A 23101-nucleotide genomic window follows, 5' to 3' on the forward strand; every position below is an offset into this window, starting at 1 on the left:
CTGTTTTTTTGGGGTTTCATTACATTGGACAGTGGCCAGGCTAGCTGTTTCAACGTTTCCAGTCTCTATGCTAAGCTAAGCTAAGCTAACTGGCTATAGATTAATAATTACAGAGTGGTCTTCCCATCAAACTCTTATGCTGCCTTAAAATGAGGTTGTGTTTACCGTGTTCGGATGAACGCCTCCAGCTTGTGGCATTCACAAGCTCGCAAAAAGGAAATTTTCTGAAAGTTGAGTTGTTGATGTTGTCAACGTTGCTAAAATTTTTCAGTAGATGATAAATTAATACATTAGAATTTTAGTCGTATAGAGTTTTTCTTTGTAATTTTATAAAATGTCTGAGGAAAAATGTTGAAATTTGAACAGCCTCATCTGTTTCCCTCTGTGCATGTTTTTGCAATTCCTGCTTGACAATACCCCCTTGCTAGCTTGCTAATTTGTTAGCCGCGGTTGCTTCTAGACGCTGACAGTAATGTTAAAGTTGTGGTTGCCTGGCGGCGGTGTTCTCTACTTAAACGCAAAGGATATCATGTACGGGGTCTTACCTATGTTCCCCGGGTCCTATGTTCCCCAGAAAAAAATGTTCCCTGCTCGGGGAACATAGGGCCCTTTCTCCGGAAAACGGTCTGATGTTTCCTGCTCGCATAAATCTCTGCCTTCGCAGATTTGATTCAGCATTTTGTTAGGGTCAGGGGTTACAGTTAGGATTCGGCACTGGTTGTGGAAAAAAAATAACCCTTTCCGTGAAAAGCAGGCAACATCTGACCCGTTTTTTTTTTTAAAAAAAAGGTCTGCTGTTCAGCGGTCACAAACAAAGCAGGGAACATAGGACCCGGGGAACATAGGACCCGGGGGAACATAGGACCCGGGGAACATAACAACAAGCTTGGTGTTTCATTTGAAGGCAGCAATGGAAAACCAAATGTCTCAAAACATTCCTTTAGTTCTATAAAAAGCAAGCAAATTCTTAAGATTCAAACACTTGAGCGTTATATATTTCACATGCTTGATGAAAAGCCGGATACAAGAGACCGAGCAAGAAAAAAAGAAAAGATAAAGGTTTACTCTTCTGCCTGGATGGAGTCAGATGGAGCCACATAATTGCTGGGGATATAACCGCTCTCTCCAGTGGTCAGGGAGCGCGCCAGCCACCAGTCGCCTTCTCTGCACAGATGAAACGATACAACACACAACTTCACCGAGGCTCATCACACATCCAAAAGCACACGTGAACAGTCTTTGTGACTTTAAGGGCTGCTGTTCATCAAGTGTCTCAGAATATAAATACATTGATCGGGATCATTTTTGCATTCTCTGAAGCCACTCGTACAGGTTTTAGTTCCCACAGAAATAGAGCTCTTGGCTCCCGGAGAAGCTTGATAAATGCAGGCCCAGGTGACTATTCTTCTAAAAAACATTTTTGGAGTTTATGCAATTATAAACATGCATTCATGTGGGTATGACAACGGGAGGGGTGGTGCTTGTACGCTACACTTAATTAGGGAGTGAGTAGCTTTGCAGTACTTAGATAATCCAAAGAACAATTACACTTGGATTACATTAATTGGGTTCAGTTGACCTGATTTGATAGTGCTGCAAGGCTTCACACCAACTTCCCCTGACTACTGTACTGAGGGTTCATGGGGCGTTATGTGGTTTGTGCCTTTCCAGTGAAGTGGTATTAAAGTGCAAACATACTATATAGTACAAGCTTCAGGTTATACACACACACACACAGACACACAGGCAGACGAACAGCACATTCAAAAACAATTCCATAGAAGCTCCACAAACCTGCAGTTCACTTTCCTCCTGTAAAAACAAAATGTGATGGTTTGTGGAAAGGAGAGATGAAAGGGAAATGGTGGAAAAGAAAGGGGTTTAAGAAATACAGAGAGCACGTTATGAGCAGTGGAAGAACAGCAGCGTACACAGAACAGACTCATAATATGAAAGAATGCTGCAGGAATGAGTCCTAAAACCTGGAAGCGAGTTAGCATTTTTGCACTTCCTGTTTCCTCATCTTGAAGTCGTTTTTTTTCTTTGAATGTTTTTTTGGTTAAAGGTCTGAAATAAGGTCTGTAGTTAACACAAGTTTAAGAGATGTTTACATTTTGTTATGACATAAAAGTAAATTTCCACTTTTTCATGTTTTAATAGAGGTGGTTGCTAACAAGCGGCTAAATAAAACTACATACGTTGTCAAACATCCAAGAAGAACATGCAAAATCAGTTGGAAGCTTGTGGTGGTGATGTTGTGGTCATGCAACTGTGCTGTGTACAATTCATTCATAGCCTATTTTTACCTCTTGTATTTACGCTCGTTTGCCACAGATTTTATTGTCTGCAATAGTCCAAAAGCCAACGAAAGAAAATCCCATAGGATGTTAGCGATGTTAGTGATGCTAACTTCCGGGCCGGCCTACAAAAATACATCATCCCTGCAGCACTCTTTAGTACAGATGCCCTAAAGGTTCATGCATACATACATTTGATTTCATCGGTTTTCCCTTGATAACGAGATAATTTTCCTCTGTTTTCTCATGATAACGAGATAATTTTGATCCGTTTTCCTGTGATAACGGGACGATTCATTTCAGATCTGGAGAAAACAAAATGATAATGTAGTCTATCAAATCATTGCAGGAAACATCATTCAGTGTATCAGCCTCAGAGGAGCAGGAGAATATGGATCACCATCACATATCTCTTCACGAATTGAGCGGCAACTCTACATTGAAAATCAATGAAAATGGCGCGATGAGACACGATTCAGATGGAGGCGGCGCAAACGGAGCCTCTGAAGTGTCTGGGGCGGCACGTCTGAAGCGGCACGTCTGAAGGGACGCGAATAAAGTTGGAAATATTGAACTTTTGACACCACGCCTCAAAGTTCAAGCCGACGACGTCACTTCCCTCACGTACATTCAGACCAACATGGACGAGAAGCTAATTGTAGCTGAGTGTAGGTACCCGGTGCTCTACGACACCACTGCCGTCTTCTACAGGGACAAAATTAAAAAAAGAGGAGGCGTGGGTGAAGGTCAGTGATGAAATTCCCCCTGCTCTGTGCAACTTCATGAACCCAGACAGGAGGGCGGGTGGTTTTCTGGTGTTTCTGGGACTTGTACAGCAGGTACAGTGCAGCAGTGGTGGTGTTATCAGCGATGATCGACAAGCGTCTTAAGCTGCTGTATTTGAGTCTATTGCGACTGGTGTGAACACACAGTGAGAAGACGGTTAGCAAGGCTTCAGCTTTATCAGAGGTGAGTGAGTCTGATGTCCTCATTAACTACATAGGGTTTTTATTGTTTTTTAACAAACTTTATTGTCTATATCATATTACAACAACATAAATACCAGTACAGCGAGTACGAGTTTTACAATGTGCACATATACAGATTACAGTTTAATAAGTAAATAACCAACTGAAATCATCTCCCAGTGTTGTCTATAGTGTTCTTCGAGATATAAGAAGTCTTTAGGAGGCATGACATGTCAGGTGTGATGCAAATCTCATCGTTTTATTAATTATCTATCAAATTAATTATCTTGTTATCTCGGGTAAAAGGAGGAAATATAATGTATGTATATATGACCCTTTAGGGCTTCCGTACTTTAGTGCATAAAGCTATAAATCTAAAATATTTAAACCAATACATAAATTTCAGATGAGGGAGACACAATGTCATCATAATAAAAGACTCTCAGTTTACTGTACATGGCTTTATCATTTAACTGGACCAATCGGAAAGCTAAGAAGAACCTGACTGGCACCTAATTTGACTGTGATAACCTGTAAACTAATCTTAGGGATGGTTAATGGATTCTGGGTGCACTTGACCCAATAATGGTCCAGGACTTTGGCTTAAGGGGCCAGATGCAGCGATAATCCACCATTGTCCTCAGCTGCTGTCTTCTAGGTCAGCAGTTTGTTAGTGTTCGAGCGTTACAGTATATGGTTCACTGCACCTCTATTGATTCATACAGAAAGCCCCTATTTTAAAAAACAAGCATTACTCCCCTTAAACAGGTTCGATGTGTGGTGTGTGTTTGGTAACTGGGTCTAACACTGCGTCTCCTTCTCAGGGAGGAGTAACAAACAGCCACGTCTTTATTGAGGTGGGCTGAGCAGCGAGATGTAAGTCTTTTGTGAATGAAGCAAAAAAATTGGGCCAGTTGACACCAAAAAAGCAAAAGCTCGACTGAGGGAAAGCCCGTTCCTATGGTTACAGTGGGTTTCAGAGAGACGGCAAGTGACATGCTTTTCAGGGTGCAGAGCAGCCAGTCAGACAACGGAGCAGTAACTCAGAGAGACAATCTGTGGACGTGTTTATGCGTTATCCCTCATCGTTCGCACAGTGTATGTGTACGAAAACAAGAGTTCTTGGACAATTTGCGAGGGTTCTTGTGTGTACGTGTGGCAGACATCGATAAAATGAAAAGGGCATGTGATTTCTCTGGCTTGTCCTTACGTGTTGTTGACTATCTGGAGGCGTTCACCCTTCCTGAAAGATAGGTCCGAGGCCGTTCGGGACTCATAGTCATATAATGCCACGAAGGTCGTCACACCTCCTGTGAGGAGAGAAAGTTTGGTTATGACCATAGACAGGCTGTGCACACAGTTAAAACAGCCCACGCATGGGGATGGGAATAGGGCTTCTTCTCACTAACACTCACATGATTTTGTCCACTAATTGATTACTTCATTTACTTTCAGATCTGTAAAACTGAGTTCCTCCGCAAAAAATCATGCAAAAAAGCACCACTGGCAACAAATCGCTCCCGGGTAGACTACTGGCTGTTGATTTACATTGCAGAGAAATTTAAAATATGCAAACTTTGTCTGACATTTCTGTCATTTTCAGCTGTAACCGTAACGTTTAAAGATATAAAGTTAAACACTGCTGTCAGACCTATCTGACATTTCTGCTGTTCTTCTTTCATGTACCCTGTTGTTTTAGTAGCGTCTTCATTAAAGCAAGTCTAGAGTTATGAACAGTTGGACGGTGCAGCTATCTCATCTCATCTTCAGCCTCTTATCCGGGGTCGGGTTGCGGTGGCAGCAGCTTTAGCAGGGGACCCCAAACTTCCCTTTCCCGGGCCACATTAACCAGCTCTAACTGGGGGATCCTGAGGGGTTCCCAGGCCAGTGTGGCGATATAATCTCTCCACCTGGTCCTGGGTCTTCCCAGAGGCCTCCTGCCATCTGCTAGTGCTAGTTTTTGGATTTTATTTTCTCATTTAATTATATGATTTACTCAATAATTTAGCTACTTCCACTACTTGTTATTCGTCACTTTAGTTCCTTTCTTTTTAACTATATTATTGTTTTTTTTTTTAATGTATTATTAAGTGCCATGAACACAGTTCTTCTTGTTTGCTACCTATTCATTTATGCATGTTTAATGCTCTTAATAGTTGTCTTCCTCTTTTTATGCTATTTTGATGATTATCGGGATAATATTCTCTACACAACAAACTACTAAATCTAAAAGCTGATGTTCTCACCTGCTAGTGTGAGTCTGTGGGGAGAGGTGACACTATTATTGTCCACGCCTCCAAACAAGGTCAGCTCTGGGGTATTGGTCATAGACGGATTGCCTCCCAGACCATCCATAGTGGGACTACGATTGGGCGTTAAGGACTGTTGATTGGAGCTGTGGTGGTGGCCACCTGCCCCTCCTCCAGAGCTGAGGTTGCCATCGTGGCTGTGGGTTCGTTGGCCAGCATCCTTGGGCTTACTCTTGGATCCCCCCATGGCCAAGGCCTGTGGTGCATTCAATGACAGAGATAGATTTGTTATTTAATTGCAGTTCAAGGCACTGTAAAAAGATAAATTACACAATACTTTGCTTTTACTTGCTTTTCTAACGTCATTTTCTCAGATTACATTCTTTGGAAAAATTCCTCTGACTCGCAACAAGACCAGATGCAGAAACCAGAGATGGAATGGAGACCACGGCTCTAAGCCCACCGAGACACAGTGTCATGTAGACCACATGAACCACAACTTCCCAACGGCCACTGCATGGAGCAGCTGCCACTCCTCGGTCTCAACACACACACACACACACACACACACACACACACACACACACACACACACACACACACACACACACACACACACACACACACACACACACACACACACACACACACACACACACACACACACACACACACACACACACACACACACACACACACACACACACACACACACACACACACACACACACACACACACACACACACACACACACACACACAAGATCCAGTTCACCCCAGCGACACCAGCTGAGCACATACAGCAGGCATGTAGGGCATGCCTGCATGTCAGACACAGATGCACAAACAAAGACATCAGCATTTTGCAGGGTCATAGTCCATTATTCAAACCGATCATTTAAAGATGAGTCAGTTTATTTATTTATTTAGTAAAGCTCCCACCACACCCCATTCACATCCACGTCACTGAGGGTAACTAATAAGAGTTCCCAGGGTCCTACATTCCTCAGCTCAATATCCTCTTAATATGACTCATTAATGAGACGTTTCTAAGGGTTTTATGTTCTCAGCAATGTTTATCCCATAGGTCAAATGTTCCTGTGCTAAGGTGCTCTGTAATTTAGGTGTTAACTCTATGGTTTTGTCACAAGTGACCCCAATCCCATTACACAAAGCTCTGATCCTTTGGTAATTTCAAATCATGAATCCGTACAGGTTTAATGGTGAAAAAATAACCTTCACACTAACTGATAATAAATCCTATGTTGCAACTCTACTGTGCAGCAACAGATCCATTTAGTGCTCTATGTGGATCCCATTAGAAGCTTCAACATAACTTTCATTTTTTTCATGTTGCAAAAAACATGTTCAACTGTACCAGTGAAGGAGTTCCAGTTAAAGTGAATCAGTGTGAGCACCAGTGAGTCATCAGATGACAAGTGTTGATCATCAGTGAGATTTCAGTAATAGATACATTTTTGACATTCAAGACCCTAATGTGAACAGACCAGAGGTCAGGAGGGCAGTTTTGGATTGGATTTGGACTCTGTATCTCTTCATTACTGAAGCTTCTCCGCCTACTCTGATAGGCTGATGAAGCGGCTCTAATAACAGCTTAGTGAAGGGGAAATCATTACACTAAGCCAAGGATAATTTAGAGACTCAAGCCTGTGTTATCATGGAGAGATATAGCCCCGGGGGTCCACTAGGAAATGCTAATTTACAGAAAACACTAAGGTTGGATGGCTTGGGAGCCCTATCTGATCAGCAGAGAAGGGTCAGAGTGCACATGGGTAGTGTCAGGCTGCTCAGCCTTCTGCTGACCTCCCCTCTGCCTGACTGTTGCTATCCAGGAGGCCATGCATCTTTTGGATCTGACATTGGAGTCAGCTAATGCATGAGCTCACTGTCATTCACGGTCTAATCCTAAACAAGAGACAAGCCACGATACACAGGCTGGGAGGCATGCTCGCAGTCAGAGCGATGCAGTGACATATGGTGGAAAATGTGCAGCACAAAGAAGAGCACAGTTATCTAATCACGCAAGGGATACTCGCAAAGCTGTCACTGGTTCCTGTCTGTCATTTTGGATGCTTCCTCATGGCCTTTCCTTTATATGAGACTGGCAATCTGCTAGGAGAGGGGAAGCAGAGACAAGTCAATCTGGAGATCCCTATGAGTACAAATAGTTTCATAAACAGAAAGAAACAGCAGTAAGAGAGATCCAAAGGATGAGAGGATGGGGAGGGTAACAAAGCACAGGGGGTTCATTTCGGGTTGGCATCACGAATGGGCGAGGTGGGGGAGGAGGAAGAGGAAGTGAAGAGAAGGGTCAATGAAGCCGGAGAGTCGATATCCCCTCTCCTCCTCCAGGGCATGTCTACATAAAGGGGGTTGCAGCCCAGCAAGTGTAACATAGCGTGCAGGTCCGTCTGCATGCATGCAGGCACGCACACATGCACACACGCACACACGCACACACACAGTGCAGACACAAAGATGACGGGTGGCTCAGGGAGCTGCTCTTTGTGGGATCCCTGTTCTCCCCTAGCAGACTGGTTGAATAGTTAATAAGCCATCGGAGGCAGAGCACAGCGGAGACGCCACCTCTTTCATCTCCAGTTGTTGGCCGTGTAAAAGCCTTTCGCATTCTGCACAGACGACACTTTCATTTAAAGGGATGTCGCCTTAAAGTGAAATTCTGGTGTAAAATCATCCAAAATCCAGGGTCTTTTTCGACACTTGCACGCATGAAATAAGCCATCAAGACAGTTTTTTTGTGTATTAATGGAGAAATCCGGTAGAGTCGCTAACAGTCGGATGTGGCTAACACTGATTAGCTCAGGGCAGTACTGTTAAGGCATTTAAACGTCTTTTTTAACCACTAATACTGCTCAAAATAACACCAAACCTCTGTAGTAGCATGAGAAGAGCCCTACAAAGAAAACAAAGCACCAATGGGCTCCTTCCTTTGGGATTGACTTTGGTAATCCACTTGAATGGTCTTTACTATGAGAGGAGCTGGTACAGGGGCCAGTAGGTAAGTCTTTAAAACACTCTTTTAATAAACTCTGGGTTCACTAACCACATTTTTTTTGGTGCTTCGGTTAATGTGTAAGGACTCTTCTCATGCTACTGCAGAGGTTTGGTGTTATTTTGAGCAGTATTAGTAGTTAAAAAAGACGTTTTTATTGCCATCACCGCACTGCCCCGAGCTAATCAGTGTTAGCCACGTCCACTCTCCAGGAATGGTAAGGATATTACCATTAATAGTTTATACACGAAAAAACTGTCTCGATGGCTTATCTGATATGTGCAAGTGTCGAAAAAGACCATCGGCTGATTTTACGTCAGCATTTCACCTTAAAAGGGTCCCGTAATGAAGCAGGTCAAAGTGCTATATAAATAGTATGAAAGTAGCCAATCCACAGAGAAATAGCGTGTTAGACTTCTTGTAAGTTTGTGATGTCACAACTATACAGCATATAGGTAGAAAGTGCTGCCACAGTGCCATTACAGTCCTTCCCCGGCTGCAATGTCAGTGCAGAAAGTGCAGATGCAGAAGAACTGGAAACCAATCAGAGCAGACTGGGTTTTTTCGAAGGGGGTTCTTAAAGAGACAGGTGCTTTAACGGAGCATTTCAGACAAAGGGTGAATACATGTTTATTCAGACAGACAGTATGAGGAAAATAATGTGTTTTTTGAACATTAAAGTGTGTAAACATGTTCTAGTAGAAACCCAAAATACAAATATGAACCTGAAAATGATGTAAAAAGATATGTGACCTTTAATGAGATAACTGAAATGGTTTTTAAATGACAAATTATTTGGGCGGATAATTGCTAAACAACGGTGACTTGTGCTGACAGGCTGAATATGCTTGTAGGACAGCAGCTGTGCATGTAACACAGCATCTGATGTGGTGAACAAATGAAAAAGACCCATTTTAGCCACTCACGGATTTCAAGGCTGAATAAAAATGTGGTTCCTTTCATCAACAGTGTATTAATACCCTGACCCAGACTGTGTACCCAGACAAATACACAGAGAACTCCTGGAAAAGGAAGACCGACCCAAGTAAAGACCAAACAGAGCATTAAGAGAGTCTCTGGCTTTTCCTCACACTCAGTTTGCAACAAAGTCATCTTTTGTCAGCTCACAGCGGGCGGCACAAAACAAGACATAGAAGTGGCCTGTGGCTTGTGGGCTGCCAGATCTTAGCGTGTTTTAACTCTAACAGCCGGCAGGAAATATGGAAATGAAGGAAGTCATGAATCCAAACAATGTCATGTTTTGCACGAATCATGTTTGAATGTATGTCATCAGTAGCTAGTAGTAGCAAGAGCCTGATTCTGGTGTAATAGGGTCGAGGTACTGTAAGAAGAACCCACTGTCTGGAAGGGGAGGCAGGGCTGCATGAAAATCCCTGTGGCAAGCAGAGGGGTGAGGCTGGGTGGGTGGGGGATTTGCTTAATTATGCATAAGATCTTACAATGAATTTCAAATCCTTCAAGTCTCCTGGGCTCTTGGTAAATGGGAATAGTCTTTTCATATTGCTGCTGGGTTTCTTTCCCCCCTACAGGATGTTGGATATCACTGTTGTGCCTGCTTTTTCATTTGATATGAAAAGAAAACAATTACACCGTATGAACGGTATCCTCTTATTGAAAGAAATTAGAAAGAGACGGTGCCATTGAACCATTAACAGGCTTCACTGACTGAGTCTTTGTCGGGGCGGGATCGTAACACATGCTTTGAAATGAAGTTAGCCTACTGTGCAACGACACGTTTAAAAAAACATTTCATCTTTTGGGAATGATCAAATGGTCCTGAACATCAAAAATGAACCTCAGATGTTGTGTGTGCAGGCTTAATGAGAGCTACAAAGCTGAAGCAAATCCAAAGTAATACTGAGGGAGGTAGTGAAACGCTGCTATGTGAAGTGACGAGTCAAGACTTGTGTGTTGCATTGACAGCTACAGTAGACCCTTCACTTTCCCCTCACTGTGCTAGTACACTGGGCATGTGCCGACTCTATTACCTTCACTAGATAGACCAGACTTTAAAGCCTAAGGCCGCAGGTTAAAGGTCACAAATAATCTTCACAAATAAACCTTCTGTAACACTTTAATTACAACAATGAACCTGTTGTTTTAACACTTTTGGGAATAACACGTGTCCCTGCTTAATGACAGTTCTTTCATTTGTCCCAGTTGACATATGATGATGGATCACTGAGGGCAGGCAATATGGGATTAGTCTGAAGCTCTCTGCATTTTTTCTCTGACACCACCTGAGTAAGATGAATCTGCCTGTCTTGTTTAATAACCCTCGTCCTTAGAATTATAGTTATAACTTTATATTGTTTATGCTTTAAAGGCCCTGAAATTTGAAAAAAGACATATCCAAGTCAGCCTGAAACTCAGCTCTGTAAGGTTTAGAGATGACAGCAATGAAGACCTACATTTCAACATGCTGGAATTGAGATACATTAAAAATAGATAGAGATTCCCGCTGGCTTGTTTTTCTGATACGGTGGAGTCTTGCCGGAGCGCACCGGAATGGAACTTCTTTCTCCAAGTGACAAAAACAGAATAGGAGTAGTTTGAATAATGTGGTTGACATTCATTCACATATTTGGCACTTATAGATCCAATCATTATTAAAGTGTATGTCATTCAAGAAAGATGATGAAAACAAATAGAGGTTATCATTGTGACATTTAAAGTTGTACTCCATAAGATTTTAGATACCTTGTTTCTAGCGGCCTCTTTGGCGGTAAGATGTAACTGCAGGTGAGCCTGTTCTTTCGGAGCCTCCATCTTGTCAAGTTCATGGTCACTATGTTTGTTGACTATTTATTTATATGCATTTTTTTGTTCTTTTGTAAACATTCTTGACACACATTAATCTCTCTCAACTTTCAGTTCGTCCCCTATACAGTATGTTGCCCTCTTAAACACACGCGCACGCACGCACGCACGCACGCACGCATGCACGCACACACACTGTAGTGTTCCTATTACACTTCTGTCCTTATTATAAGCCTGATTCAGAAGATGAGGTTCTCGATTACCGGTGGAAGCAGCATAACAATTGGTGACGATGGGCCGACAGACCTACCTCTGTCAGCAGCGTCACTAACATGGCAGCTTATTTACATCTAGCCCGGGAATGTCACCACAGAAACGTATGTTGGAATACTGGGCAAAAAGGCAACAAGCGCTTTAATTAGTGGGTCGTATGATCAATCACCACTGTTTTAACTCACTTTTTGATAGATTGAAAATCTTACGGAGTACAACTTTAAGGTGGCTTGATTGATTCACGTCAACTCACGCACTCAGTAAGAAAACAGTCCACCTCAAAATTTCCGGTTACTGTCAAAAAGCGGTAAAGACTGAATGATAGATATAGAGATAGATTTTCTCAATTTTTAACTCGACTACGTTAAAAAGGGGAAAAAGCAGCAAAATGTCCTTTCTTTTGTGGAACAGCTAAAAAGGTCAAAGTTTACGATGATGTGTAAAACTGACTTGGTGGCACCATGTCCCCGCCAATGCTTCTATGCTAACGTTAGCTAGCATTCATTCACCGATTATGTTTTCATATTTATTGGCCTATCATCAGATCCTGATGTCAAAACGGACTCAACACGATTTAACAACTCATATTCATAGGGCATTTCATCCTGTGTTATACAGCTGACTAATATTAGGCCAATGTGAACACAGTATGAGCAATGATTACACAACCTTCGAAAGGTGTAGCATTTTAACAATGCACGTTCACACATGCGTGCCTGTCATTGGTGTGCTCCAGTAGTTTAAAATAATTGCACTACACTACTGGTTTTCCTGATCTGATGCCATTACTCAACCATGTGCCTAGCTGGGTTTGTGTCTGTTTACAAGTTGTGAGCTTCAGCAGACGAACAGTGATGATGTTGGCGATTACAGTCCAGGCTCAGACACTGACAGTGATGACTCAAGCTTAATCAGAAAACATAGATGATACGTCCTGAATGTGGCCATTTTGCAGCACAGTGTAAGAGGGACAGATGAACAAGTAGGCTCCAAAGGCCTCCTCTGCGAGTCCTCTGAACTGAGCTGAGTGAACAACAGGTGCCAGACTGCAGGGAGATATCCTGTTTTTATTGCATTTGCATAAGCAGACATCAAACGTTTAAAATGGTGTGTGTGTGTGTGTGTGTGTGTGTGTGTGTGTGTGTGTGTGTGTGTGTGTGTGTGTGTGTGTGTGTGTGTGTGTGTGTGTGTGTGTGTGTGTGAACATGAACATAGATGGACAGTCTGTACTTCTGCAAAATCAGATTAGTAAAAACAACACAGGGACGCAGGGACGCAGGGACGCAGGGACGCAGGGACGCAGGGACCAGATGAGCATAGTGCTTCTTCATGCTCCTTTTCGAATGTGATATATTAATTTATGTTGCTTATTATTCATTGTTATAGGCTATTTTATTGTTTTTTTTAATATATTTTATTTATTTATTCATTTAAATATTGGAAATAAAGTTTATTCAATTCCAAACAGGTTTTCCATCTGACTGTGGTACAGTAGGAAAAAAAGAATTACAGTCTTTCCATATTTGGCTCATTTTCAGGGTCATACTTGAATTTTGGGTTTCTACTAGAACACGTTCTGTCATCATTCACGGTCCAGTTGGATGCAGTGGTATTCACCTGTAGCTGGTTTGCCAAGTAGAAGGAGAAGACTATGAAAAAGAAGGAAAATGCTACAATGGGATGGGGACAGTAAAGGCAGAACTTTATAGAGTTCAGCAGAGTGATCTATAAGGAATACAAAGACCACAGCACCCACCGCCGCTGTCTGGAATAGACCGGGAAACGCACATACTGGAATGCCGGACTGACTGGACCTCAATAAGGTGTGATGGAACAGTTTGTGAGTCTCTGTGACCGGTACACAGAAGGACACAGAAGTTAATATCGGAGTGTAACCGACACAGCTTAACGCTACTTTCTACCTTTAGGTTCTGTATAGTTTGTTGGTAGCCAGGGGAAAAAAACAAACATTTGGAGCTGTGTCTTGTCAAAATTAAGTGAAAATCTATGTGACTGGCGGCTGGCCTAAAAGACTGGAGGGCTTTTAATTTGAAGGGCCAGATACAGGAAGCGGTGACACTCACTCACTGTCAGTGTTTTTTTTTTATAACACTGCAGGTCCCTTGGCTGTAGATCGGGGTTAGACAGTTAATAATTAATAACCAGTCATGTCGGGAAAGACGTCTAAAATATGGGATCACTTTGAAAAGAACAAGGGTGACCCCAAGAAGGTCACATGCAAACTCTGCGAGAAAAACTTCAGCAATCACTCGTCCACGACGAACATGACCTCCCACCTTAAAACATGTAAGTAACGTTAGTCGAACAGGACCTCCCACCTAAAAACATGTAAGTAACGTTAGTCGAACAGGACCTCCCACCTTAAAACATGTAAGTAACGTTAGTCGAACATGACCTCCCACCTAAAAACATGTAAGTAACGTTAGTCTAGCTACCTGCCCATGTTCCGACCTATGGTTCCACAGTCCAACAGTCTCCTTGCTGATTTTCTGACACATTCAGGATTAGAATCTGAAATAATTTGCCGGTGTCATTAACAGGCGGCAGACTTATAGCGACGGCTGTGCGCACTTGTAAAATAATGGTTATTAATTATGTTGAATTATGTTACTCAGTTGCTAATTAGTTGACTAATCGCCCTAAATGACGACCACTGGTCGACCAAGAAAACCCTTGGTTGGGGGCAGCCGTAATTTAAACCAGTGGCGGCTGCTGGTCTTTCATGAGGGGAAGCTAATTTTTCCGGGCCACATCATAAATGTGTTTGTTTATTTATATGTAAATTCTACCCTTCGTTCCTTTTCAAGAAAATTATCTGTGACCTTGTTGTACCAACTAGGCGTCTTTTCCAGGGACTTGACCAGTGTCCTCTCAATGGCAGCAGAGCTAGGATGCTTAAACGGCCTTGGCCGTGTGAAGTGTGACCGCCTGTGAGTGTGAGTGATCGTGACGAGGGGAGAAGCTCCACAGCTGCTGCTGTTCGTTGGGGAAATAAACCGCAGAGTGACAGAACAGAGTCACCAAACACAACGCTAGTCGTTTTTAACAAAGACAAAGTCTCTGGGGATCGGTAAAGTCTCCGGATCAGTTCAGAACAACGGAATGAAAAACTTGGAAAATGCTCCGCTGGATGTTTATTCTTCAAGATTCGCTCATTTAGCTGTCAATCAAAAAAGGATTCCGCCTCAGACAGCTCATCCAATCATCATGCAGAAGCCGAGCGTCCAGGCCAGCCCACTGCCCCAAAGACCCCCAGAGACACTGAGCGTCCGATGGGCGGGACAAAGCCCAGCATTTATCCAATGAGCGACTAGTTTGGCTGCAGTGGAACAACCCGCTCTACGCTTCCCCACTGAAGTCAGTAGAAGCTGAGCGTCCGACTGTGTAAAGAGCTGTGGAAGATGAAGGCTTTCTAGCACGTATTTAGTCAATGAAATGTACACACAGCAGTACATATTTCCCCACTTTTTTTTTTTGAGCTTCCCTTGCAGTTTTAGAGCAATCACCACTGGTTTAAAGGCACCATTTCTGAATATGGGTTGTGTACATTTTTCTTTGGATTGAGCGTTTTGATACTTTGATACAGCATTTATAGCACCTTGACCTGCTTTATGATAAAAAAAAAAACATTGAAATCTCACTTTTTTACAATAAAATATAACCTTTAAGCATTCGTCTAATTGAAGTGATGAGCCAACAGCCGATGTAGTTCAGCATATAGGAAGTGTGTGCCTGTGTGAGCGGCTGATCCTGATGTCAGCCTGGCGGATGTATTCTTTCATCTCAATGCTCTCTATGTAATTACTACAGGGGGGGAAAGTGGGGAGGCTTTGGCTCCTGCGTCACCAGCCACCAATCGTAACATAATCCAGGCCTGCTTGTTCTCTCCAGATTATCAACATCTATTCCCTAATCGTATTCAGCCAAGCTCTGTGATGACATTCCATCTGGGGCCTGCAAACAACACGGGCGCTGCAACGACAAGACAGGACAGACCGGTCAAACCACTAGCAGTGCTGCTGCTGCTGGGCCTCAGAGCACTTCTCTTATCCTGTCTCAACAAATCCATCTGCTGTGGGAAAACAGCAAATCTCCACCTACAACAGTTTACAGTTTCAAAAAATAACCCCAACACTTATTCCTGTAACACAACAGGTGGGCTGGTTCCTGGTTCAGAACAAACATTGGCTACAGTCAAATGTCATCTTGTTTCTCTTCTCCTTCAACAAACAAGAATAGAGGAAATGGCTGCTCGGGTGTGTTTGCGCACCGGTGCCACCCCCGCACAGGTTTCAGAGACTGACCAGTATCTGTCCCCACTTCCCATTTTCTTCCCCATTAGGTCGATCATTACAAAGAGCTAAGATGAGGTAACACCGCAGAGTCATAAAGACGCTGCAGCTCCTTCTTTTGCAACGTTGAGCACACACTGAATCAAACCACTCGGCGCCAGAAAACTCCTCCGTGTTTGGAGGTCCGAAGGTAAACACACGCCCCCGATGGCAGGACTTTGCTGAATCCTGGGTAAAGTGTGTGTACTGATCCCCCCTCTGTGCTCCTGTCACGGACAGACACAGGGATGGGGAGGTGGTGAAGTCAATATTTACCACTGCACATGCACACGCTGACGCGCACACACACACACACACACACACACACACACACACACACACACACACACACACACACACACACACACACACACACACACACACACACACACACACACACACACACACACACACACACACACACACACACACACACACACACATACACACATACACACACACATACACACACACACACACACACACACACACACACACACACACACGGTTGCCATGGAGGTGATTCCAAGCATTCCACAAACCAACGAAGTGCACAGATGTAGGGTAGTTGCATACAGACTTTCTGGGCCAGAACACTCCTGCATGCCTATCTGATGAAGAAAAAGGAAAGATTAGCCAAGCTCCGTCTCCTTAAATTATTTGTCACTTTCCGAACGCATTTGGGAGAGAAACAGAGCGAGACAGAGAGAGAAGGTGAGATCACCTAAAGAAATTCTTTGCATCATGATATTTCTTTTCATAAAGAAGATTCCCATGAAAACATCATGTTTACCCATTTCCCCAGCCTCTCAGGAGCCTGCAGTGCTTTGGCTTCTATAATAGGATCAGAGGCTGAGAGCCCTTATCCCTTTCACTGTGTGCCTATGTGTGTGTGTGCATTTCTCACCACTGGTATTTGTGCTAAAAAAGTGACCTCCAGTGTGTTCTGATCACCTTTTGTTTGCCAAACGCCACAGCTAACCCCGACCTCTAAAATCATATGACATCTCTGGGCTCGTACAGCTGAGCAGCTGGCCGCTCTATCTTAAACCCTGTGCTTACAGAGGAATTTTTTTGTCCACTTCCAAACAACAAACACTGCTGGCACCAACTGTAGGTTCATGGATTTTCTGTTATCCCCCCGTTCCTAATCTGAGTATGACATACATGAAATTATTTTGGGATTGAGGCTCAGTAAGAAAATATCTGGGCCAGTTTAGATGAGGTGATGTCTTCCCGCTTTCAGCAATGAGGGGAGTGACCGACAGAAACCCGTCTGTTAAAGAAATACTCTTAGAAATATCATCATTTGCTCTCTTGGCGCAAGGTACATTGCTATCTTAGCGTAGCATAAAGACTGGAAACAAGGGGTCTGTCTGAAGGCGAGGCGGCTTGTGAGCTGGACTATTTGTCGGATTTCTATACTTCGGTTTCTGTACGGATTAAACAAATATGAATGACAAAATAGGGACTAAATGAAAGTTAATTAGTGAGCTTTAGAGGTGCAGTTTTGGTCAGGTTAGCTGTAAATGGACAGATATGAGAGTAGTATCAATGTTCTTATTAAACAAGAGAATTAAAATGATAAATAAAATATCCTGATCTTAAAATACATCCACGCTGATACCAGGTGTGACTCCCAATGCTGTTATGAGAAGTACGTATTAATATGCATCATTGACGTTCACATGAGCGTGTAAGAGAGAAAGTACAAAGGTTGAACAAAGGCGGTCCTCACAACAAGGCATTGTTAATATCATTAATAAAACCTGTGCTGAGCTACCTTAAAGCTGCTGTTGGACATGTCCTACAAGCAGAGGACAAAAGATGAATGATGCTTAAATGAGCTTGAGTATACAGAAAATGAGTTGTGGCGTCCTTTGACTTTGTTGGAATAAAGATAAAACATCAGCCAAGGTCTAAGGCCTGACAAGAGTTGAACTATAAGCCCTTTTATTTTGAAAAACTAAGCTCATTCCCAGTTTTCTCTTAACATACAGTGACTATTCTGGGCTTTATCTTCTTCTTGGAAAACAAGCCTCATCCGGAGCTTCCTGATTTTGAAAAAACAAAAGAAAAAACCATGTCTTGAGTTCATTGTAAATATACACACATGCTGAGCTTACTGGGGCTTTTATTTTGGAAAAAAACCCAATATGTCTCAATGTCTTATTTGATGAGTGTATTTGACGAAGAAGACCCCAGAATTTCACTTTAAGATGCAGTTACCTTCTGGAGTTTTTATTTTGAAAAACTAGGTTCCCTCCTAAATTCTGTGTTCACATGCATTTACTTTCCAAAAATGCTTCTTTAGCAGAACAGGAAGAGACGTGGACTCGAGCGAGACCTTTTCCCTCTGATTATAATTCATCTCCAGTAATTTCCTCTTCTCATTCCATCTTCCGTCCTGTCCCTCAGAGCTCATCTGGATTCGGCTCCACCCACTCTCCGTCCCTCAACATTACGCCAAATCTCTCACACTGACACTCGAGCCCAACACTTCCCAGTTCCACAGGCAGCACTGTGATTAAATATGGAAGAAGAAGCCACGTCACATTGAGGGACACATCTAGACATGTCATATATCATTTTCTCCCGCCTCAGAGATGACCAGACCGGTCCAGTCTCATGACGCACACCAAGTCACACAGTACAGAAGAAGAGTCTAGTTACACCTTATGTGACTTTACACTACTGTCAGCTGTGATGGACTGATGTTGCCCTTCTGGTGTGGACCTAGAATAGAAAAACTGCCTTCTTACAAAAAGTAGATGTAACCCTCCTAGACTGGGTGTGACAGGAACGGCTTAGATGAGACAGACGGAGGACATTACTGTAATTTCCTCCGCTTAGCTCATCAGGTTTGTTTCAAAACAGCAAACACATTCCAGCACGTGAACCAACAGTTGCACAATTTCACATTTTATAGTTTCACGTCTATAAGAACGCATAATGTCAAGTGGAACATTAACCAACACAAGCCTTGTTTTACAGCCTAAGGTCTCTCAGCTGTTCCCTTATCACTTGTGATGAACACATACACACATCCAGCGACAGCTATCTCTCCTCCTGGGAAACTAGGAGATCCAAAGGCATCTGTGGTATGCACGGTACCGTGACTGCCGTGCAGGGACCCGCGGGTGTTCACTGTATTGTGTTGATAGAGTAAAAAGCTGCGCATTGTTCCGCCGTGGCACATTAAAACCCCAATAAAAGACAGAATACATTACTACTGTGCTGTATTGGTGAACAAACACCCAGGTCGTGTGTGATGCTTCACATCCCTTTCACTCTCTGCACCCCTCACTCTGCTCTCATCTAAATATGGTCATTAAGTGAACTGAGACTGATGAGCTGTGGTCATGTGTTCAAACAAGAAGCAGCGAAGAAAGGGGGGGGGGGGGATGAAAGAGAAGAAAAAGATAATCCTCAAGGGCTACGGCTACCCCTCCCTCACCCTAACCACCCCCCCTCTCTAGCACTCTTTCCCCACATAATTTATCCAATCCTTTCAGGAGATTTCCACAAGGAAAAAGGTGGAAATAAAGTATTTCCATTCCTCTGATGTGTCAGCCATAAGTCACATGTGGAGAACATCCCCAAATATTCGTGAAGTGATAGTCAACTCAAAGAGGTGGGGAAGCTTTCAGGAAGTCCTCAGGTGGTAATGCTGCTTGACAAAGATAATAGAGAGACGCAGCATCGGAAAATGCACTGTAGACTGTCCGCAATATCATGTGGGCTTAAAGCTTCAGATATGTCGCCCACAGTGAACTCGAGCTCTGTGATAGCAAACCCCTTAAACCCCCCCCCCCCCCCCCATCACATTTCAAAGAGGCAGCAGCATTTGATCTGCCCGAATCCACGGAGAATCCCAAGTGCCTCGTGCTTCAGCGACCTAGGGCTTTCACCGTTTAACTTCTCATCTACACAGCCAGGCGGTTACCAGAAATCCCTGCAGATATCTAAGGCCCAACCCAGAAGAAAATGTATGTATGTATATTTAAAGAAGAGCAGTTCTGCTTATCAAATAAAACAGAAGAGGCAGGCTTTTATTCCCTACACATATGTATTTTGCTGCTTCAAACAAAGCGTGGACGCAGTGGCACGTGAGCTCACGTAGCATGCCGTAGATGTGTCTGAACCCAGCACGAGTGCAGCTCAAACCATGCTGTGCCCGACAGGCCCTTGACTCTTCAACAGGCAGCAAAATATATAATATTGTTTGCCACAAAGAACGCTACGATCAAGGCAAGCTGTGAGTCTCCACTAATGGTTATAACAGTAACACTTTATATTAAAAGTCCTTGTAACAAGCCTTAATTACCTTTTAGTCTCATCATCTTATCATCCAAAACACATTCTCACACCCAAGCAATCTGGGCTTCAACATGCAGACCGTAGGAGCCAGGGATCGAGCCGCAAATCTTCTGAACGGAGGACGACCTGCTCCAAACCTGCTGCTGTCTTATTATGCATTAACAACACTATACAAGGGCATCCTAAACCAGTTCATTGTTGGATTATGAGATATTTATCTTATACTTTAAAGTATTTATTAAGCCACAAAATGCATAGTTAACTGTTAATAATGCGTAAAAATAGATAGACATGTAGTAACTTAACAGACAATTAACTACATGAAAATCTTACGGATTATAACTATAACAAAGCCACATGGCACACAACAATTTGTAACAGTAATAACTGTATATTTTCAAAATTACACCGCAGAACAACATTGTTTTATATTCTCCTGACAGTAGAATAAGCACCTCTAAACCTATAGTAAGGTCCAGTCAAATAAAACTACTGTGATATACTGCAAAACCGCCAGAAAAATACTGTGTTAGCTGATCGGTCGCACCGCTGCAGCACAAACAGTAACATAACCATCCAAACATGTTCAAATATGAGAAAGTGAGCCAGGTGTGCGTGTGAGCGTGCATTGTGACATTCCCAAGTTTGTTGTAGCAGTGCGACTGAGCCCAGTCATGGTTGAGGAATGCAGAGTGGAGGAAAAAGGCGAGTCGTAACTCCTCTCCTGTTCGCACAGCCCAAAGCAGGAATGTTTCAGGGGAGCAGGTAGAGACACCGGCAGATGCCCGGGCCGCCCCCGAGCCACACATGCCACCCACCCCAACACATTCCCTTTACCGTCTGTCAGGGAACGCAGCATCCAGCAGCCACATAAGAACAAGAACGAGAGTCAAGGTCGCAAAACACACCGGTTGTTCATGCTGTTATGAAAGAAAAAAAGCTCTGGACCAGATTGTTCTTAGCGTCAACACGAAATTAAATGCATGCCGAGGGTGTGATACGCTATGTCGAGCATTTCTGTGTCTCCAAGAGCATCTTTTTTTTAAAATGTATATATTCTTAAACAAATAACATTTCACTGACAAAACATAATACTTAAGCGTGGAGAAAAAAAAGAGTAAGTGCAAACCCCGCAAAACATTTTAAGAGCAGCACAACCTCTGTGCTTATGTGCAGATGCAGAAGTATAAATAAAGCATGCTGTATGAACATTTCTATAGCTGCTTTGGCTAAATTCAAACTGAAACCAAGACACAAGGATCCAAGCCCTGCTTCCTTGGAGATAGACAAATAAGAGCAGCAGAAACAATCTGAAACACCCACCAGGGCTTGGCAATAAAATTTTAAAATGTGCCCGTGTCACGCTTCATCATCAAAACATAACTGCTCCCAGCCATGACATTTCCATAACAGATTGGAGGGCGAGACCCCACCCTCCCCCTCCCCCCAACACTGAAGTGATTTCCTCCATCTCTTTTAAACCACCCCTTTGTTCAGAAGGCGCTGATTTCAATATTCAAATGCAACTCAGCAGGGCGGCAAAGCGGCGAACGAGACGCTGACTGCGAGGCAATCAGTAGCGAGCAGGGAGTAGGTGGTGTGGTTGGAGCTTACTATAAGATACAGAAGGGTTCACTAAACCAGCCCCGCTGAGAAGGAGGAAGACGCTCCTGCTCTGTATCTGATCCAGACTCACGTCAGGGGTCAGGGCTGAGAGGAAACAGGTCCTGTTCTTGTCACATTTAATACAGCTAGGTTCCAATATACAAAGGTGCAGGGAGGAGGTGATAATGAAAAAGACTGGAGTAATAACACCGCTCAGTAATACTCCCCATGTTTACTTTTAACCCTTACACACCCACGGTAGACCAAATTGTATCTTTGAGAGGGTGCAAAAGTACTTTGTAAAAAAAATGGTCAAAACCCCTCCAAAATACCACATTATACACCCAGACCTTGAGGAACACCATAGAAAAAGCCATGCTGTGATTTGGGATCAAAAACTTTTGACATTTGGACATTTCTGTAAGAACTGCATTTTTTGATGACGAACTACAGAACTTGGGCATTCAGAGGATGGCTAGCCATGTGCTAGCCGTCCTCTGAATGCTCAAGTTCTGTAGTTTGTGGTTGTAAAGTTTCATGAGACTGTGATTATCCTAGAGGTCACAACTGCTCATTTTTTACAGTGAGCTCAAGCTTAAAAAAATGCTCTAACTACACTGACATGACTATTATGGGGACTAACATGATCACACATAGGCCTGTCGCAATAAGCAATACATTTAATTAATTGCATGATAACTTTTAATGAGCTCGATAACTTTGCAGGCCGCTGTCATTTCCATTTTCCTCTTTTCCTGAGACTGGAGGACAAGAGTTTTCACTGCGGTGCATCTGTTTCCACTGAGCCTCTCTCTTCCTAAGCGTAATGAGGAGTTAACCCTCGTCTCATGTCGTGTCAGTCACTTTTCAGCCACACTGCCTCTGTGTGTGGGGGCGGGGCGGACCCCTGAGTGTGAAAAAGTTACCCAGAGTGCAGCAGGAGAGCCCTGAGAGGAGTAAGTTAGAGGACAGGATAGTGGGGATCTGGAGGTATAAAAACAAAGATGGAGTTGGTTTCAAAGCTGAACACTACAGCTGCCGAATGACCGTGGTGAACCACTCCACCTGAGCCGCTGTGTCGCATTTGTTTAAAACAGTAGCAACTTCACACCAATGTGTTACAGGTTAAAGAGAATCCCTTTTATTTATTGTTTTGGTTGTTTTGATTCTTTGGATATGTAAATGTCTTCTAGTTCTAGTGTTAAATATTATTTAGAAAATA

General features: G+C 43.2%; 1 protein-coding gene across 2 annotated transcripts in view; it reads right to left on the minus strand.

Moving 5' to 3' along the window:
• Nucleotides 1–23101, minus strand: part of src (v-src avian sarcoma (Schmidt-Ruppin A-2) viral oncogene homolog) — a 40475-nt gene that overhangs the window by 10751 nt on the left and 6623 nt on the right. For both annotated transcript variants that reach the window (XM_083919772.1, XM_083919771.1), the window contains exons 2-4: nucleotides 5512–5770; nucleotides 4476–4575; nucleotides 1066–1164 (exon numbers count right to left, since the gene is read on the minus strand). In XM_083919772.1, coding sequence (XP_083775898.1) covers nucleotides 1066–1164; nucleotides 4476–4575; nucleotides 5512–5761 — 449 coding nt within the window. In that variant the 5' untranslated portion in view covers nucleotides 5762–5770. The remainder of the gene's footprint in view (nucleotides 1–1065; nucleotides 1165–4475; nucleotides 4576–5511; nucleotides 5771–23101) is intronic.

The sequence above is a fragment of the Echiichthys vipera genome (genome assembly GCF_963691815.1).
Source record: "Echiichthys vipera genome assembly, chromosome: 9".
NCBI classification, from domain to species: domain Eukaryota; kingdom Metazoa; phylum Chordata; class Actinopteri; order Perciformes; family Trachinidae; genus Echiichthys; species Echiichthys vipera.